Below are 14,296 nucleotides of genomic sequence, written 5' to 3'. Positions count from 1 at the left end.
ACCACAAGACTAAAGCACATGGTTATTTCTTTACCAGATTGCCGTTAAGCATCACCATCCTGGATGTATCATTATCAACATGCAGTGAATGCCAATATTTCTAACCATTATAACTGTATTCAAAGCATCTCCTCCACAATCTGAAGAGCTGAAACCGTACAAATACTTAAAACAACAACAAAAAACTTGAAGCCCACCTAATGGCCAAGTCCAATCCGTAAGGCACTATAAACATCCCCAGACTGGAAAGGTACCAGTTATTAAGCACATTCATTAAAGGCATTTGTGGGCATGTCAGGTTACGGATGTACTAAAAAAAACACAATCTCTGGCTGATAAATATAAAAGAACCAACCTGAATCATGCACTTGATGAGCCCTTCCCAAACCATCTGGCATTTACCAAAATGCAATACCCAAGCCTACTGTGCCTGCCATGTGACTTGCAAGACGGCAAAATCACCATTTGTTATTTTGTGGTTTCGGCTAGTATTTGGAATAAAAAAAAAAAATGTTAAGTGTTAAATGTTAGGAATAAAGATGGGGTGTACAAACCATTAAAATGCATTACTGTGGGGCAGAAGCAGTGAGTGTGGTTAGTACAGAGATGGTGTAAGGCAAAGCCGTAGCATTAGACCTGACGGAACAGTATCTGACTATGATTGTACCTGGCATCTCCTATTGCTCATCTCCCCAAGCTACAGGAATATACACTCACAATGATTGTACATGAAATCTCCTATGGCTTAAAATCTCCCCTAGCAAAAGGATATCAATATCCAGGCAGTAGATACACACACCATAACGTGGGATCTATGTGACCAGCTACTGATAATCATATCTATACATATATATATTGCTTTAAATGTATATATGAGCACGTTTTTCTATTTAACATATCTGCTTCTGGTCCTTCAGATTTATTGGGGGTTTTTTACATGCGTTGGCGGTATTTAACAAATGCAAAAATGGCGACAACTGCCACTGATAATAACACTGGGATGGCAAGCATCGCTAGAGAGGAGTCTTCCGAGTCTCTCTCACTTCTGTTACCCGAGGGTCCATTCTGCTGGTTCAGGACCTGAAAAGGCAGAAAAAGAAGATATTTATAACAATCAGATTTTGCAGTCCTGCTACAACACGATATGGAGAAAAGATTTAAAGGAAAACTATTCCCCCAAAATGAACACTTAAGCAACAGATAGTTCATATCATATTAAGTGGCATATTAAAGAATCTTACCAAACTGGAATATATATTTAAGTAAATCTTGCCCTTTTACATCTCTTGCCTTGAGCCACCATTTCGTGATGGTCTCTGTGCTGCCTCAGAGATCACCTGACCAGAAACACTTCAACTCTAACTGTAACAGGAAGAAGTGTGGAAGCAAAAGACCCAACTCGGTCTGTTAATTGGCTCATGTGACCTAACATGTATGGTTTGTTGGTATGTTTGTGAGTACAGTGAATCCTACGATCCCAGGGGGCGGCCCTTATTTTTTAAAATGGCAATTTTCTATTTATGACTACCCACTGGCACATACTACTAGAAAAGTATATTATTATGAAAATGGTTTATTTACATGAAGACGGATTTTACATATGAGCTGTTTTATGCAATATCTTTTTATAGAGACCTACATTGTTTGGGGGGGGATAGTTTTCCTTTAAGAAAGACTTGTATATGGCATTTTTCTTACTCGGACAGGCCAAAAAAAAAAACATTTGAGTTGAAAATGTATCATTTTACTTTCTTCTTTCTATAACTTCTATTCTTATCTTCCTCCCATTACACAACAATCAAAATTATTTACAGCCTTATAACAGTGACTAGTGATGTCATCAGTTATAAACGGTGAGTAGTGATGTCATTTGTCACATGACTCACTAAAACTCGTGTATTATAATAAATAAAGTACCCCCTACTGAAAAATATAAGGAGGATATTAGAAGTAACCTCAAAGTTCCATGACCTGTATAAAAGCACAAGGCCGAACTCCTCGGTGACTTATAATATCCTTATATTTTGCAATAGGGGGTAATTTATTCAGTATATAAATATCAGCACACTCTGCAGGATAGATGCCGCTGGGGAAACCCTGATTTGCTCCACACTTGCAATACAGAATAGTCCGTGATCAGGGCACACGACCCCCTACAGGCATGCACACTCCATAGGTATCAATGTGGTTTGAAAAAGTGCAGTACAGTTATGGGATTGGTTATCTGGAAACCTGTTATCCAGAAAGCTCAGAAGTACAGAAAGACCTTCTCAATTTTACCAAAATAACCCAAATTTTTAAAAATGATTTGCTTTTTCGCTCTAATAATAAAACAGTAGCTTCTACAGTTATGGGATCCGTTATCCAGAAACCCGTAATCCAGAAAGCTCCAAATTACGGAAAGGCCATCTCCCATAGACTCCATTTTATCCAAATAATCCAAATTTTTAAAAATGATTTCCTTTTTCTCTGTAATAATAAATCAGTAGTGTGTACTTGATCCAAACTAAGGTATAATTAATCCTTATTGGATGCAGAACCAACCTATTGGATTTATTTAATGTATACATGATTTTCTAGTAGATTTAAGGTATGACTATCCAAATTGCAGAAAGATCCATTATCTGGAAAACCCCAGGTCCCATACCCGTACTTGATCCAGACAGATATACAGTAGTTAATCCTTATTGGAAGCAAACCCAGTCTATTGGCTTTATTTAAAGTGTACATGATTTTCTAGTAGGCAAGGTATAAAGATCCAAATTATGGAAAGATCTGAAAAACCCAGGCCCGAGCATTCTGTATAACAGGTCCCATACCTGAATTTAAAAAACATATAATAATATAATATAACATATAATAATTTGCAATGACTCCTAAGCTGTGTTTTTCAACAGCTGCTCAGAGCCCACTGAGCATGTGAGTGTCACAGACACTGTCCAAGATGGTGACCCCCTGTGACAAGTTTGAAGTCCTGGATCATTGCTGCTATTGACAAGCTGAAACTTTAGGCTGGTGCAATAAGTTCAGTATATAAAACATGGCATTTTTAGCCCTATTAATTTTTAGGGTTTAGGTCTCCTTTAAAGATGAATGGAATCATGAGCGCTGTGCTATTGCAGACTGAGAGAGGTTCCGGCCCCACTAAGCACATTTTATAGAAGTTAATTTAAACAAAAGGCAGCGGCCTGCTTTCACCTCCGAAAATCCTTCATCCTTATTTTAGTAATGGGTCACTAGTATACTGTTAAAATACTGTGTTTCTGTTTGCTTTGCTTTGATGCCCTCTCATGCCAATCCTACAAAGCACAGCATATTATGCATTGTTATACAGTAATGATGGGTGGGCCAGCACAATACCCGCAGGTGGGTTCGGTTTGAGCTCATTCTGCTCTCTCCACCTGCGACCTTAGACTGCCGGCTTTTTGCTTCCGGCATTCTTTTCTATACTCTAGCAATCGCTCCTCCCCTTTTGTGACATCATCGGAGGAGGTGGGTGCAGCAGGTTCGGTTGAGTCGGGTGTGGGTCAAGTTTTTCTCAACCCGCACATCATTATACAGGTATGTGACCGGTTATCCAGCATGCATGGGACCTAGTGTTTTATGTATAATGGATCTTTCTGTGATTTAGATCTCTATACCTTAAGTCTACAAAAAATAACAAACATTAAATAAATGCAATAGGATTGTTTTGCCCCCCGTAAGGATTAATCATTTTTAAAAATTACAATTAATTGCTTATAATGGAGTCTATGGGAGACATAGCTTATGTCATTTGTAGCTTTCCGGAAATCAGGTTTCCGGATAACAGATCCCATACCTGTACATGTTAAAGAGTATTTCAGATAAAACCTGCCTTGACTGCTGCTAGATCTGCAGGTCCATGCATAAATCATAAACAGACATGTCAGGAGTTGCCCTATTTTCACCTGGTCACCTACAGTAATATCCCAGTTTCCCAACTTCTATAACTGGCTGTAAAACCCACCCAAAAAACCCAACTGATATAGACAGTATCTGGCCAATCTCAGTGAGGATTGGTGGCAACACCCCAGGAGCATAACCAAAGCCCACCCAATAAAATGCCAGTTGAGTTGATGGCTCTGCATAAGAAGACTGCAGTTTTTATGATAAAAAGTAATTACATAGAGTTCCCCACGCACGGCAAAGCTTCTCTTTAGAATGAACAGTAAATCTAATTTAAGAATGCTCCTTAAAATTAAACAGTATGTTTTTATACAAATTATGACTTGATATAAAAGAAACATATATTATTCTCTTAGCAATTATAGCTCATAAAACGAGATTTGCTGAAAGTGGAGGAGTTTACCTACCTAACCAGCTTTCAGATGACGGCAACTACTTCTAAAGCTTAACTGCTAATCCGACGTGGTTTTTATTTGAAATCTCAATACTTTACAGACATAATCTGCTACATCTTGAATATCCAGATTTTATAAAGAATGTTGAGTAAGTAGCGTTCTGCCACCCACCAAATAACAAGTGTGCAGGATAGCAGTTGCTAATTACGTGGATAAAACATTTAAAGGGGACGTTGTCTTGAAAATCTCTCTCTCTCTCTCCTCTCTCTCTCTCTCATGGATTTTGGAACTTGAAGTCCCTCTGCTTTCTAGAGATTTGGTACACCGTCCACTATGGAAAGCAGAAAGATTTCAAGTCCCACAATCCATCACGTTACATAAGCCCAACTAAATGAGCTAATGTCAAAAAGTTGGGTATTGGTTCCCTTTAAAGGAGAAGTAAAGTCAGTTTATACATGGGGGTGCCAAAAGTTAGGCACCCCCAAGTTATCGCATTTACTTACCTGACACCTTGGGCCGGTGCTCCTATCAGCAGAAAACTGCACGGGCCTGGGGTTCTTCCAGAGAGCACCACGGAGCGATCCTCTTCCTGCTTCTTCTGCGCATGAGCAGTAGAGCGAAAAGCCGAACTTTAACGAAAAAGCTGCCTATTTCATTCTGCTGCGCATGTATCTGCCCCAGGGAAGTTTGAAGAAAGAAGAAACAGGAAGAGGATCGCTCCATGGTGCTCATTGGAATAACCCAGGTCAGTGCAGTTTTCTGCTGATAGGTGCACAGGAAGTGGAAGTGCCTTACTTTTGGCACCCTACAAGTAAATATGACCTCCCTTCTCCTTTAATCAGCTGGCTTCTGCTACACTGCATCAAATCAGAACCATCAAGCAAGGCACAGACAGATACATATGCAGTCTCCCTACTGGCAGCTGGGACTGTGCCACAAAGTAAAGCACAACCAGCACCAATATGGCCCATAAATCTGGCAGACCAGATTTATGGGCTGGAGGAGGCACTGTCAATATGTTCATCATAAACATGCCTTTTCCCGGTTCGTATTTTTCTATGTGAATAAGCCACATGATGAGAGTGATATCAGTAAAGGCAAACACACACCTACGTATAAAGAAGAACACATTTCACTTTTTTTTTTTTTTTCTTGGCAGCAGAATGGATAGCCTCCAGCTCAGATCTCACAATGAGTCCATCTGGAATCCATTCAATTCAGTAAACCTGGCACAAACAGGCTCTGAAGCAACAATAACAGCCTATCTTGCTAGCACAGCGCCGGTAGGGAATTAGTAGGAATGCAAAGTATCCCACTTGAGCAGCCGCTCGCTTCCTGTAATGATGCACAGAGGGTTCAGCCAACGCAAGGGGGGGGGGGGGCATACAGGGCATGACTTGCCAGTAACTAACTTCACAACATTAAAATAAATGCAAAAAAACCCAATAATGGTTTATATTACACCAACCCACATGCGATGTTCGCTACTATCTTTGGCGTTCCGATGCAGAATAAAACCTGTTTCCATGACTACAGTAATGCATCAAAGATTAGTTGGGAGCTATTCTGGGACCTGGTAATACCAAAGTTGTTTTTTTTAACACAACATAGTGTTAGATTCTCAACCACAAACAGGGATGCTATTATCAAAATAAAGATTTTATTTGCACTGGAGGAGAATAATATGCAATCTCCTTTTCAACAACAAAATCCTATCCCCCCCCCCCAGTAATCACACCAAGGGGCAAATTTATCAAGGGTCGAATTGAAAATTCAAAATTTCGATTTTTTTTTTTTTTATGGTCAAAACTGTCAAATTCGACTAGGGAGTTTTTTCAAATTCGATTTGAGTTTTTGAAATGATTGTAATTCAATTTTATTTATCATAAGGCCCTTTAAGAACTCAAAGTCGACTATTAGCCACCTAAAACCTGACAAATTGCTGTTTAAGTCAATGGGAGTGGTCCAGGGATCAATTTTGAGTTGTTTGCAGCTTTCCTGAAATTCGAGTTTTTTTCTAATCGAGTTTTTAAAATTTGAATCGAATTAGATTCGAGTTTTCAGGTCAATTCCATTCATCCAAGCCATAAAAAAATGTGATTGTTTAATACATTTAGATGAAATTCAAATTTATGGGAGTTTAGGGGAGTTTTTTTAAAACTCACATGAATTCTAAATTCGACATTTGATAAATGTGCCTCCTAGAGTTAAAACTTGGATTCTTTAGTCAACATCATGAGCTAGAACAGTCATGCACAGGCCAAGGATGCCCAATAAGGTCAGGCTCACCATTGTTTCTATTATCGTTACAAGGATAAGGCTTGTGTTACATGGAGGCCACAATTACTTTCGTTGTTGGGGACATGCATGGTGTTTGACTTATCAACCCCTACTCTTCCAGAGCACAGGAAGGGAAGGAGTTCATTAACCCTTTTTGGACTGGGACCCTGTTTTTAGAAAGCAACTCTTGAGAGTTCAGAGAAACAGGAGTTGATTGAGTGAATGCTTCATCAACATGAATCCAAAAGATGTACAAAGACAAAAGATGGGATATGTTGATAATGGGCATGAACAGCCAATTTGTTACTCCCCTAACAGCAGGGCTGCTATATTTACAAAGGATTATGGTAGCACAAAAACAAGAGTGTGAGCAAATGCAGCAGGGGGCATTACCAACCTTGTGTCGAACCTTCAATAAGACATTTTCACCAGCATTCCTGAAGAGATCCACAGCAGCATTGTGCAGCAGGTCCTCCATCTTAAAACCATTGACCTGCACACAGTACAAAATAAATACATATGCTTAAATGATCTTCATTGGCTCAGTGTGTTTAAAATGAAAGTGGGGGAATGGGTTTTACTGGAAAAATGACCTACACTGCAACACTTATCTCTAAATGTTTAAAAGAGAAGGTCTTCGCAGAAGATAGAGAACTGTTTTGATGTTTCTCTGTTTAGGGAAGATGTGGAAAAGTTATCTGAGGTTTCTGATGTCTTTTTAAGACAGAGCAACATCAGAACAGTCCTCTTTCTTTCTTCTGGCAAGTTACTTGATTGGATTATGTTTGGAAACTGATCAGCAGATGGCGCTATTGAAAAAAGGCATATTAACAGGACATTTTTCTCAATATCTTTAAAAACAAAATGTAAATTGCAAAAACGCTTAAAAACACACTCAGATCAATTTGACATAAACTCACTTTAAAGGGTTAATTATCTTTTGACGAGCCCTGGTAAAGTCAAAGTCAATTGCTTTGTAACCTTGGCAAGCAGCTATCAAATACCTCCAGCTACACAGTCACTATGGTGTATAGACAAGTCAAGTGCCACACCAGTCATTGGTGAGATCAAGACCAGCCAGTTCCAGTTGCTCTTGAAGTACCAGGTTAATTAGGAGCTATAGCTTAAATGGGATATAAACCCCCATATATAAATAACATATTAATGAAAGCAAAATGCAATTGTAAGCCACCTTCCAATATGCATTCATTACAATGTCCAGTGGTTTTGAAGTGATTTGTAACTATATGTGCAACTGAAAGCAGTATCGTTTATCTCTCTCTTTTATCTAGTTCTGACTCCTTAGGATCTGGGCAAACGGGCAGATTTGGAGAGATTAGTCGCCAGACGACAAATCTCCTCTTCTTCGCGGCGACTAATCTACCCGATCTGCCTTCCCCTGGCTAAAATGAAAATCATTTGGGGGCAGGCACTCGGGGAGATTCGTTTTCCGAAGTCGCCCGAAGTTTCCTCGTGAGGCAATTACGGGCGAATTCGGGAAAACGGAGCGCTCCGAGTGCCTGCCCCCAGTCGATTTTCATTTTAGCCGGCGGAAGGCAGATCGGGGAGATTAGCCACCACGACGAAGAGGAGGAGATTTGTCACCTGGCGACTAATCTCCCCGAATCTGTGTCCCGACCCTTAAACAATGTAGCAGATGTCAACTCACCTCCAGCCAAGGCAGCTCTGCTTATCAGCTGACTTCTGCTCCACTGTAACTGAATGTTATTCCACTTTAAAACTGAATTACATTTACAAACACCTTTAAAACCACCGAAATATATTTAATTTTACATTTTCTTTCATTGGGCAAAATTGTATTTTTTGGGTTTTCCTACCATTTACAGCTTTTGGACATCTCAAGTTAAAAATTAGAGTGGGTGGCCCAAAAAAAACCAACAAACATTCAACTGTGTTTTATTATAGGCTTTGAAGATTGCTCTCACCTCCAATATCTGATCTCCTTCTTGCAACCGTCCATCCGCTGCCGCAGCACCCTTTTCTTTTATGCTGCTGACATATATACCACTGTCGTGAGCTATATATTGCTGGTCTGTGCCGCCAATTATGTTGAAGCCAAGACCTAATGGAAAAAGGAAAAAAATGTTCATTGAAAAAGTTAACTGTAACTTCTGGCTTGTGACCTCATAGGAAACTACCCAAGCAGCAATAACTACTACAGGAATTTTCCTACTGACTTTAGCTTTCCATGGAATAAAGCCCAAGGTTCCCGAGAGCTTCCAGCTTCTCCCAGCCATCCGTGCAGCACTGCTTCCAGGTTACTGACATATCACACTGGAATGGCATAATGATTAGACTCTCTGCAAAAGGTGCTTTCTAAAACAGCAATTCTGGTTATAATATATTTTTAGATATAATTCTCCTTTAGATAAGTGAATTAAATGCCATGATTTCCATTATCAGTATATAGGCTCAGGGAGTAGACTTAAAAGAAATGAAGCTCCATGAGAAACTATGATGTCAAAACAGATGTACCTTGGCTTAACCAGTGCAATTATAACAGATATGCGGGTGCATGATAGTAACGTTACACAGAGGGGGCCTCTATTTTTTTGGCATCAACCAGGAGGTAACTGGGAATAGGATGGGATTTACAGACTCTTCCTTCAATCCCATTTATTCTGTCCCAATATGTAAAGTATGGCAGACATGCTCTTGTCCAAGTTCTGAAAATGGTGGATATTAAACAGGAAACAAAACGCCGCAGAGATAAAACAGGAGCCGAGATAACAAAAGCGGATTGTTTCATTAATGGATTGGCACTGCTCTGATGTTGCTATCTGTAAAGTCACAAGTGACTACTATTATACAATTAAATACAAGCAATGTATTTTGTAACAACAAGCTCAGTTATCTATTCCATTCTGCCATCACATTTAGTTTGGCATATAGAAGGCACAGGTACCTTTTGGATGGGTAATGTAACAGATCCATCAGGGGTTTTCCTATCTCACAGATTTCAGCATAAGACTTTCATTTCTGTTGCTGCACAAATTTAGATTTCTTGTACTTTAAAGTCATGCTGTGTACAATGCTGAGGGCATTCTAAGTATAAACACAATAATGCACAATTTAGATGCCCGTCAGACAAAGATCAACTTACCCTAGGCAGGACGGCTTCCCTTCCCTTTCCGTCTCTTTACCCTGGACAGGCTTGCTCTCCTTCCCTCTCCACCTCTTTACCCTGGGCAGGCTTGCTCTCACTACCTCTCCACCTCTTTACCCTGGGAAGGCTTTCTCACCTTCCTCTTCCATCTCTTTACTCTGAGCAAATTTTATCTCGCACCATCTCTTTACCCTGAAAAATATTTCTCTCCTCCCCGTTCCATCTCTTTACCCTGAGAAGGCTTGTTCTCCTTTCCATCACTTTACTCTGGCCAGGCTTGCTCTTCTTCCCTCTCCCTCTCTATACCCTGGGCAGGCTTGCATTCCTTCCCCTTCGATTTCTTTACCCAGGATAATCTTGCTCTCCTTCCCTCTCCAACTCTTTACCCTGGGCAGTCTTTCTCTCTGCCATCCCTTTACCCTAGGCAGGGCTGCTCATCTTCCCTCTCCATTTCTTTACCCTGGGCAGTCTTTCTCTCCTTTCCCTTCAATTTCTTTACCCTGGGCAGCCTCTCTCCTCCCCCTTCCATCCCTTTTCCTCTGGGTAGGCCTGCTGTCCTTCCCTCTCCATTTCTTTACCCTGGGCAGCAGGCCCGGACTGGCAATCTGTGGGTTCTGCCAAATGCCAGAGGCTGCTGCTGTAAGGTGCCATAGAAAGTCAGTATTTAGTGGGCTGTTTGGGCATCTGTGTGGGCTGATTGGACCTCTGTGTACCTGAAATGTCAGGGCCTATTTTAATTCTCAGTCCGGACCTGCTGGGCAGTCTTACTCCACTTCCTTTTCCATATCTCTATCCTCTTTCATATTGGTCCTCTTTGAATCTCTTTTTCTAAGAAAGCATTACAAGCTCAGAATGATAAAGCACAAGAAACAACAGAGGATATTTGCCAAAGGGCTTATTATGAAGGTATTCCCCCCAGTGAGTACCCCAATTAAGCTAAATATTGCATGCCTCTTTCCTTGTGTGAGAGCAGCCGGCAGGCACAAGTACAGTAAGGACTTTCCCAGGCAGGAGTGATTTCATTGTGTTTGCTTTATGAGGTGTAGCACTGAGGCTTGCCATTCTGCTTTATTATTGTGTATACAGCACTCAGATGGATATTTATAAAGCCGTGGCACAATAACTACAGAAGCATAGCATTGTACTCGGAATACCTAAATGACAAGCACTATACCATGATCTGTCCATTCATTGTAATATTTACTTGCCATTGCACTGATCTGAGTAGAAAAAGTTCATTCATTCCATTTAATAGAGCCTACCAAAGCTATATGTTTTTCATTCATGACGGGACAGGGGAGCAGGCATGCTGTGTAAGTGCTGATTAAAGAGGAGAATAAGTTTGCCATCACTTTTGTGGAATCCCACCAATGGCTAAAGGCACAAGGGGCATTGCATCAATTTTTATACTGAGGTTAAAACAGCAGCAGCCAACACATCCTTGTGTGTGTGTGTGTGTGTGTGTGTTTAATGGCATTTATAATCATGCAGCTCTGTTGTAAATCACATTGTGGGATTATCTGGGTGGGCTGTGCAAATCCAGTAACTCACTGAGCTCTTTACACTTATGTAGTGAGTAAGTGGGAGACACTTGTAACTTGATGTATATTCTCTGTCACACATCAGTTATTATCAGTTGACTCTCAGGGTCTGAACTACGCATAGAGAAAGCCCCACAAAAGCAAAATCTGGGCAACCTGGTAATCAAGTCTCTGGCTACAGGGGTCATAGTTTTTACACTCTGTAGTAAGCTACATGTTACAAATAGCTTTAATATATTCCTTGCAGGGGCTTATTGGAAGGACAGGAAGTTAACATTCTTGTATGTCTCATGGGAAACAGGAGGCCATTAGTGAGCATTATAGCTTTCACTAATAAGGCACAAAGAAAGTCCTACAAAATCCTAATTCTGCTGTAAACCAGCTGAGAAGCACACATACTGATTAAGGTTGGGCCATTTACAGTAAAAGCTTTCCTTTGTACAAAGGCAACAGTCGGGTCCCAGAGTCTTGCAGACCCCATTAAATACCAAGTCAGCAGAACAGTATCTGTATCAAACCATGTGAGTAACAAATAAGAGTTCAGGTTTCTTTTATAGCACTCTATGTGGCAATACTACCAATTAAACAATTATCTAAAGGGCAGGCTAGATTCCTGTTACCCTACTTGGCAGCTATTCAAAGGCGCTATATATACCTCAATGCTGTTAGAACATGTCAAATAAATAGGGTTTGTATTGAAAATGCTGTCTGTCTTTTCTTATATGAAAACGGTTTAGGTTATCAAGTGCTATTGATTGCAGTTACCCTTCTTAAATTCCCCTACTTCCCCTTGGAATGAGCAGGGTTAGACTAGAGAGATAGAAGGCTCTATAATTAGCCGCTTCCTTTTCCTAACTGCTGCACTGTCTTTGGCTTACAGAAAAGGAGGAGATCATACGTGATTAAACATCTTCTCCTTCGCCCTCAATCGCACCGAAGAAACTAGGTGTTAGGATTCAGTGTAAACCAAAAGTGCACTTCAGTTTCCACTATTCCTGGATCTTTCTTTTATATATTACACACACATATTTGGTGGTAAAACAATCCTATTGGGTTTATTTCATGTTTAATTATTTTTAGCAACCTATGGTATAGTGATCCAAGCTACAGAAAGATCCCTTATCCAGAAATCCCCAGGTACCAAGCATTCTGGATAACAGATACTATACAGGGGCACTGCTTCAATGAGGCAAGTTGACAAACTCGCCTCAGGCACTGCGCCCCACTAGTTAGCAGGGGCAGCAGAAATGCAGCTCCTGTAACTTTAAGAGCCGAATTTCCAGTTTTCAAACTGGAAATTCGGCTCTTCTATCACGGAGAGCGCAATTGTGTGAAAGAACCCCCTCAGGCACAAAAAAGGGGGAGGCAAGCAGCAAGCTGCCTCAGGTGGTGGAGGGGCCAGGATCTCCCTTCAAACAACTAGTTGTTTTCAGATAGATCACCAGAAATAACGACTTTTTCAAATTACTTTCTATTTTCTATGTGTCACTGTTTTTCTAATAAAAGTGTCTTTTTTTTACCTCCCAGTTGCTTTAGGGCAGGGGCACACGGGCAGATTTGGGGAGATTTAGTTGCCTGGCGACTAATCGGCTCTTCTGCGGGGTGACAATCTCCCTGAACTGCGTTCCCCCTGACATAACGAGAAAACGCCAGTGCAATGGCACTTGCAGCGCTATGATTTCCGAAGTCGCCTCACAAGGAAACTTCGTGTGACTTCGGAAAACGAATCGCCGCATGCGATTTAGCCAGCACAGAGTGAGGGAAGGCGTTCGGGGAGATTGGTCGCCGCAAAGACGAGGCGATTAGTCGCCAAGCGACTAAATCTCACCTAAACGCTCAGTGTGACCTTACCCTAAAACTCCAGAGATGCTGCTGAGAAATGTATCTACTCAATATTGCAAAATTGTAACAGTTTAGAGTCTGCGCCTGAATTACTGAGCTGCCAGACTCAAACATTCAACTTTAAACTTAGTAAAAAGTAAAAAAAAAAAAATATATACATATATATATATAATGGAAAGTATTTGAAAAACAGTCTTTATTTCTGGGGAACAATCAGAAAACAACTGAACTGGAAAAAGTGCTTGGAAGGCGGACAACCCCTTTAAGGTTTGAAGAACCAAATTACAGAAAGACCCAGATCCCGAGCATTCTGGATAATAGGTCCCTTAGCTGTACTAGCAGAAAATGACCTTTCATCTTCCAATCTTATAATTCTACATCATCATTTGTAATACTGTCAAACATTTACTCAAAGCTTTTACATTAATTTGTAACAAACAATAATTGATGAGAATTACAGAACACAAGTGGGATGAAAGGATCTGGAATGCAATTGCTCCCTGGGATTGTGGAGCCAAAGTAACCACAAATCATTTCCACCCCCTCCAAAATATAAATAGAGAATGATGTAGCCACGAGTGTCAATTTTAAGCCTATTAGAAGTCACCAAGGAGATTTTTGACCAGTTTCAGTGAGACTTGTTACACCAATGACATCTGTAATGAAATGGCAGTTAACAGGCCAATAGAGAGAAGAATGTATTGAATTGAGAGTGTAAATACAGTATATAGTTCCCTATACACAGCAGTGCCACGTGCCGTAAAGCGCTGCCAATACACACACACACAAATCAGTGCAGGAAGCTATTGGGAAGCAGAGGCCCGAGGCTCCCATGACACATCTGTCCAGTGAAACTGCTTCCCATTCCGAACAAGTGACTCAAGCGAGGGGGAACTTCCCTCCGCCCCCCAGTAATAACCTCCCCTCTGTACCTGAGGGCCCTCGAGTAAGAGCGATCTCCTCCACGGCCGCCCGCGCTCCCGCACTCATCTTAGACCTGTCCCCCCTGCTGCAGGATCAAGCCAAGGGCTGAAGGTGAGACGCAGCCGGGGAACTTTCAGTTTCTGCGCTCAGCCAGACCCACGTGGGACAGCGCACTCCCGCTGCATCCTGGGAATTGTAGTTCCACGCGATCCCGCTATGTATTAGAATCACCTCAAGCAGTTGCAGGATATGCTTCCCCT

The 14,296-nt window shown here is 41.0% G+C and overlaps 1 protein-coding gene across 1 annotated transcript; it reads right to left on the bottom strand.

Annotated features, from left to right (window-relative positions):
* Nucleotides 1-933: 933 nt before the first annotated feature.
* Nucleotides 934-14,102, bottom strand: synj2bp.L (synaptojanin 2 binding protein L homeolog). Its single transcript, NM_001091787.1, has 4 exons — nt 14,045-14,102; nt 8,549-8,685; nt 7,000-7,095; nt 934-1,080 (listed from the first exon to the last, which is right to left on the bottom strand). The coding sequence occupies exons 1-4, from the start codon at nt 14,100-14,102 to the stop codon at nt 934-936; spliced, it is 438 nt and encodes a 145-aa protein (NP_001085256.1).
* Nucleotides 14,103-14,296: the final 194 nt, after the last annotated feature.

This window comes from Xenopus laevis, chromosome 8L, assembly GCF_017654675.1.
Source record: "Xenopus laevis strain J_2021 chromosome 8L, Xenopus_laevis_v10.1, whole genome shotgun sequence".
NCBI classification, from domain to species: domain Eukaryota; kingdom Metazoa; phylum Chordata; class Amphibia; order Anura; family Pipidae; genus Xenopus; species Xenopus laevis.
This window is presented reverse-complemented; position numbering and strand designations above follow the sequence as displayed.

Excerpts from the sequence above, each read along its gene's own strand:
- synj2bp.L (NM_001091787.1), bottom strand. The coding sequence starts at position 14,102 with ATGAGTGCGGGAGCGCGGGCGGCCGTGGAGGAGATCGCTCTTACTCGA. Across the intron at positions 8,686-14,044 it reads TCTTACTCGAGGGCCCTCAG|GTCTTGGCTTCAACATAATT; the intron begins GTACAGAGGGGA and ends TTTTTCCATTAG. Across the intron at positions 7,096-8,548 it reads AAGGAGATCAGATATTGGAG|GTCAATGGTTTTAAGATGGA; the intron begins GTGAGAGCAATC and ends TACTGTGTGCAG.